We start from the raw sequence: 6,307 nt of genomic DNA on the forward strand, positions 1-6,307 counted from the left end.
TTGGTGTTCCACAGAACAACTCCCGAACGACTGACGGGGAAGCACAGGGCCGCCTGCCCCTCAGAGACGCCGCAGGCCCTGCGGGGGCCTCCGGAGCCGGACGCACGCACGCACGGGGGGGCGGGCTCTGCGGGCTCGCGGCTCCTGCTCCTCACGGTGCTTGGCACAGTCCTGTCAAGATCACAGCAGGTCCATGTAAAGTGACAACCAGATTTAATAAATTAATATACACTGTTTGGACGTGCGGCACGCGGCCTCCAGCATCAGGAGCGTCTATATACACATTTACAGACCGCGGCAGCAGCGGCATCCGAGGCTGGGCGTGAGGAGGCGAGGCGGGATGCTGCTCCTGGTGCTCAGAGCACACGTCAAACACGCAGAACTGAGATTGCAGGGTCTCCATGGAGAGCCCGCAGAAGGGCACTGAGAGGCAGGGGCGGGACTCCACGCAGCACTTTACTCCTGGGACAGCGGCGGCGGCGGCGGCGAACTGCCTGGCTTGCCCGACTTGCGCTCGTAGTTCACCAGGCGCTGCCCCACAAGGTACCTGGGGAGACTGGGGGTTAGCAAGCTGCACCGAGAGGAACCCCTTCCTCCAAGAGCCTCACTTGGCCTCTCCCTCCCCACAGCCTCACTGGGCGGGGGAGAAGTGGAGGTGGACTCCAGGACGAACAGCACAGGCCACCACGCAGTGCCCTGAACACGCACAGAGCGAGGGAGCAGGCCTCTCTCCGAAAGCTGGGGGTCCTTCCAGCTCAGATGCTAAGAGACGTGTGGGCTCACCTACTGTGGTTCCCATGTCATGACCTGGGACGCCACCTGCAAGCAGGATTAGCAGAAGAGGCGAGCAGATGGCGTGCCCAAAACGAATGAGATGCATGGAAAGCTGGTGCGAGGGTTCCTGACCTCAAAAAGGCCGCCCAGGGTACACGTGTACAGGTGTGCATGTGGCACAGTGAGGTGAGGGCGTGCGGGTGGCTGTGTGCTGATAGAGGGGGTTCACGATGCAGCGAGGTGAGGGTGGGCAGCTGTGTGCTGCAGCGGGGGAAGGTCACGGTACAAGGAAAGGTGAGGGTGTGCAGGCAGGTGGGTGGCTGTATGCTGTAACAGCGGGGGGTCACAGTGCGGGGAGAGGCGGGGCTGTTTGGGCAGCATGTGGACATCAGATGTAGCGTGTAGGGAGGTGGAGGCAGTGGTAGCCGCTAGGGGACGAGTGACCCTGGAGAAACCCTCTGCAAGGACCTAAGAGTCCCAAGCTGGTGGCACAGGACCTGGTATGGGGTGCTGCTGGGAGTGCCCCACAAGGTCGGTGGTGATGGGGTGAGAGAGCTGTGTGCTTGGGCATGGAGGAGTGGGAGCGAGCTGTGCAGTGTGGTGGTGGAGGGGTATATGGGGCTCAGTTTCCTCACCACCGAGGAAAGGACCCAGAGTGCATTTCTACCACGTTGCAGTGGCCAGTTTTCTGTGTGCACGTGTCTAATGTTTGGGCCTAGGAGCCCCCCACTCCTGGACCAGTCCGCCTGCTGGTCTTTCATCTGCGTCTGGCCCACTGGCCCTAAGGCTGGCCGTGCCCCACCCCCTGCTCCCTGAACAACCTCACACAGCTCTTTAAACAAGGAGGGTTTCGTAGGTGTTGGAAATGATACACTGGCCCTCGGGGGCCCACCGGCCCCTGGGTCACCACCACGACCCTCTGGTAGCTCAGCGTCTCCGGAGCCCTTACTTGTCATTCTTGATGTGCTCGTAGAGGCGCCGGAACTGGCGGACCTGGAAGGACAGGATGCCCATCAGGACGACGACCATCAGCAGGAACGGGTAGATTCGCCGCTGCACCAGGTTCTGCATTTCCGCAGTCACACCTGTGGACACCAGGGGGCGCTCAGCTCAGGGGGCAGCCCAGAGAGGCACGCTGCCCTGAGGGAGGCCCCGCACAGTCCAGGACCCCGTCCTCCTCAAAACGGGGTCCCTCCCAACACACGGCAGCAGGGACGCGGCTCAAAGCAAAGGTGCGCCGATGAAGCTCTTGCCTAAAGGTCGACCCTCCCTACTTGGTGCTTTTGATTTTTCAGGGCTGAATCTGACCTGTGAGTGCCCAGACCCGGGTGGCAGTACGTGTGGGGGTCATGCTTGGGGGCTGATTTGGCTCTGCTCCTTAAAAGCCAGACTGAGGGCCAAATCCTCACCACCATGGCTGCCTTCCCCCCTCTCTCCAGGGGGCTCACGGCACCTAAAAAACTCATCCCAGGGTCCAATGAGACTGGAGCATGGTGAGTGACTGCTGCCAAGTGTCTCACAGCCGAACTGGGCTCCAGACAGTGGTCAGAAGGTCACCAGGCCTCTCTTCCCAGGCCTTTCGGGGTGGATTTGACCTCCATCCTTCCCATGAACTGCCAAACATGTTCACTATTTACAACACCCGCCCCTTGGGGCGCCTCACACATCCGATAAGGAGCAGACAAATTCAGACCCCTCCCACTGTCTTTCCTCACCCAAAAGCATTTCAACAGAGATCACGATGGCAAGTTTCCATAATATAAAGGTGACATGGTTTGGGTGTCCGCAACAAGAGGAGTGACAGATGATCATTTATGAGCAGGGACACAAGTGAGTGTGTTTGCAAAGTGGATGAGGGAGCTTGTACGGCAGGACACCCATGTACACATATAGTACGGGGCATGGTATTTCCACCTACACATCTGTGAACAGTACGTGCACACACATATATGTAATAGGGACTGTTTGCAAAGTGGATGAGGGAGTTCATGTACATACATAGTACTGGGCATGGGATTTCCACATACACGTCTATGAACAGTATGTTGTTGTTGTTAGGTGCCGTCATTTCTGACTCATAGTGACCCCATGCACAGCACAATGAAACACTGCCTAGTCCCACGCCAGCTCCATGATCCTTGCTATACTTGAGCCCATCGTCGCAGCCACTGTGTCAATCCATCTCATTGAGGGCCTCCCCCTCTTTCATCGACCCTCCACTTTACCAAGCATGACATCCTTTTCCAGGGAATGGTCCCTTCTGACAACATGACAAAAGTGAGACGAAGTCTGGCCATTCTCACTTTCAAGGAGCATTCCGGCTGCATTTCGTCGAGGACAGATTGTTAGTTCTTCTGCCAGTCCATGGTACTTTCAGCATTCTTTGCCAGCACCACAACTGAAAAGCACCAACTCTTCTTCGTTCTTCCTTATTCACTGTACAGCTCTCACATGCATACGAGGCGACTGAAAACACCATGGCTTGTGTCAGGCGCACCTTAGTCCCCAAGGAGACATCCTTGCTTCTCATCACTTGAAAGAGGTCTTTTGCAGCTGACTTGCCCAGGGCTATACGTTGTCTGATGTCCTGACTGCTTCTTCCATTGGCGTTGATTATAGAACCTAGCAATGTGAAGTCCTTGACAACTTCAATCTTTTCTCCATTTATCGTGATGCTACTTATAAGGTCCAGTTGTGAGGATTTTTGCTTCCTTTATGTTGAGATGTAATCCATACCGCAGACTGTATTCTTCAATCTTCATCAGTAAGTGCCTCCATCATCTTCACTTTCAGCAAGCAAAGCTGTGTCACCAGCGTGTCGCAGGTTGTTAATGATTCTTCCTCTAATCTTGATGCTATGTTCTTCTTCATATAGTCCAGCTTCTTGGATTATTAGCTCGGCATACAGATTGAATGAGTTTGGGGTAAGAATACAACCCTGACACACTCCCTTCTTGATTTGAAACCATGCAGTGTCCCCTTGTTCTGTTCAGACAACAGCCTGCTGGTCAATGTAGTTTCCTCGTGAGCACAATCAAGTGTTCTAGAATTCCCATTCTTCTCAATGTCATCCACAATTTGTTAGGATCTACACAATCAAATGCCTTTGCATACTCAATAAAATACAAGTAAACATCTTTCTGGTATTCTCTGCTTTGAGCCAAGATCCATCTGACAGCAGCTATGATAGCCCTTGTTCCATGTACTCTTCTGAATCCAGTTTGCACCTCTGGAAGTTCTCTGTCAATATACTGCTGCAACCGTTTTTAAATTCAGTAAGATCTTACTTACGTGCGATATTAATGATAGTGTTTAATAATTTCCATATTCTGTGGGATCACCTTTCTTTGGAATGGGTACAAATATGGATCTCTTCCAGTCAGTTGACCAGGTAGCTGTTTCCCAAATCTCTTGGCATAGCCGAATGAGTGCCTCCAGTGCAGCATCCATTTGTTGAAACATCTCAGTGGGTATTCCGTCAGTTCCTGGAGCCTTGTTCTTTACCAATTCTCTCAAGCATAGCTTCGACTTCTTCTTCCTTCAGTACCATTGGTTCTTGATCATATGCCACCTCCTGAAATGGAAGATTGACCAGTTCTTTTTGGTACAGTGACTCTGTGTATTCCTTCCATCTTCTTTTGATGTTTACTGCATCATTCAGTATTTTGCCCACAGAATCTTTCAATATTGCAACTCAAGGCTTAAATTCTTCCCTCAATTCTTTCAGCTTAAGAAATGCCAAGTATGCTCTTCCTTTTTGGTTTTCTAACTCCAGATCTTTGCACATTTCATTATAGTAATTGGCGTTGTCTTCTCGAGCTGTTCTTTGAAATCTTCTGTTCAGCTTTTTTACCTTGTCATTTCTTCCATTTGCTTTAGCTACTCTCCACTCAAGGGCAAGTTTCAGAGTCTCTTCTATCATCCATTTTGGTCTTCTCTTCTTTTCTTGCCTTTTTAGTGACCTCTTGCTTTCTTCATGGATGATGTTCTTGATGTCATCCCACAATTCTGGTTTTCGGCCGTTGGTGTTCAATGCATCAAATCTACTCTTTAGATGGTCTCTAAATTTAGGAGGGATATATACAAGATGATATTTTGGCTTTCGTGGACTTGTTTTAATCATCTTCAACTTCAAGTTGAACTTGCATATGACCAGTTGATGGTCTGTTCCACAATCAGCTCCTGGTCTGGTTTTGGCTGAAGATATCGAGCTTTTCCATTGCCTCTTGCTACAGATGTTGTCAGTCTTGTTCCTGAGTATTCCACCTGGTGAACCCATGGGTACAGCCACCATTTGTGTTGTTGGAAACAGGTATTTGCAATGAATAAATTGTTGGTTTTGCAAAATTCTATCATGTGATTTCCAGCATCATTTTTGTCACCAAGGCCAAATTTTCCTTTTCAAAGAGCAGCTCAAGAAGACAAAGTCATTTATTATAAAGAAATGTGCAAAGACCTGGAGTTAGAAAGCCAAAAGGCAAGAACATAGTTGCATTTCTCAAATTAAAAGAACTGAAGGAAAAATTCAAGCCTCAAATTGCCATAATGAAAGATTCTCTGGGCAAAATACTGAATGATGCAGGAACAACAAAAGAAGATGGAAGGAATACACACACTCACTACACCCAAAAGAACTGGTCGATCTTCATCCATTTCAGGAGATGGTATATCATCAAGAATCAATTGTACTGAAGGAAGAAGTTGAAGCTGCACTGAAGGAATTGGCGAAGAACAAGACTCCAGGAATTGATGGAATACCCATTGAGTTTTTTCAACAAACAGATGTCCCCCTGGAGGCACTCACTCCATTATGCCAAGAGATTTGGAAGACAGTTATCTGGCCAACTGACTGGAAAAGATCCGTATTTGTACCCATTCCAAAGAAAGGTGATCCCACAAAATCTGGAAATTACTCAGTATCATTAATATCATGGGCAAGTAACATCTTGCTGAAGATAATTCAAAAACAGTTGCAGTAGTATACTGACAGAAAACTTCCAGAAATGCAAAGCTGGATTCAGAAGAGGACATGGAACAAAGGACATCACTGCTGATGTCAGATGGATCTTGGATGAAAGCAAAGATGTTTACTTGTGTGTAAGCGTTTGACTGTGTGGATCATGACAAATTATGGATAACATTGAGAAGAATGGAAATCCAGAACAATTAATTGTACTCATGAGGAACCTCTACATAGGAATAAGAGGCTGTTGTTCGAACAGAATAAAGAGATACTACATGGGTTAAAATCAGGAAGGGAGTGCATCAGGGTTGTATCATTTCACCATATTTATTCAATCTGTATGCTGAGCAAATAATCCAAGAGGCTGGACTATATGAAGAAGAATGTGGCATCATGATTAGAGGATGACTCATTAATAACCTGTGATATGCAGATGACAAAAACCTTGCTGAAAGTGAAGACGACTTGAAGCACTTACTGGTAAAGATTAATGACTACAGTCTGCAATATGGATTTCACCTCAATAGGAGGAAAACAAAAATCCTTACAAACAGATCAAAAAGCAGCATC

The 6,307-nt window shown here is 48.9% G+C and overlaps 1 protein-coding gene across 1 annotated transcript in view; it reads right to left on the reverse strand.

Moving 5' to 3' along the window:
• Positions 1 to 456: 456 nt before the first annotated feature.
• The window catches only part of MARCHF6 (membrane associated ring-CH-type finger 6), a 57,991-nt gene continuing 52,140 nt past the window's right edge, over positions 457 to 6,307 (reverse strand). The window contains exons 16-17 of the mRNA XM_007955811.1: positions 1,724 to 1,883; positions 457 to 547 (exon numbers count right to left, since the gene is read on the reverse strand). Coding sequence (XP_007954002.1) covers positions 457 to 547; positions 1,724 to 1,883 — 251 coding nt within the window. The remainder of the gene's footprint in view (positions 548 to 1,723; positions 1,884 to 6,307) is intronic.

The sequence above is a fragment of the Orycteropus afer genome, unplaced genomic scaffold (genome assembly GCF_000298275.1).
Source record: "Orycteropus afer afer isolate SDZICR_OR568_19922 unplaced genomic scaffold, OryAfe1.0 scaffold00541, whole genome shotgun sequence".
Lineage (NCBI taxonomy): Eukaryota > Metazoa > Chordata > Mammalia > Tubulidentata > Orycteropodidae > Orycteropus > Orycteropus afer.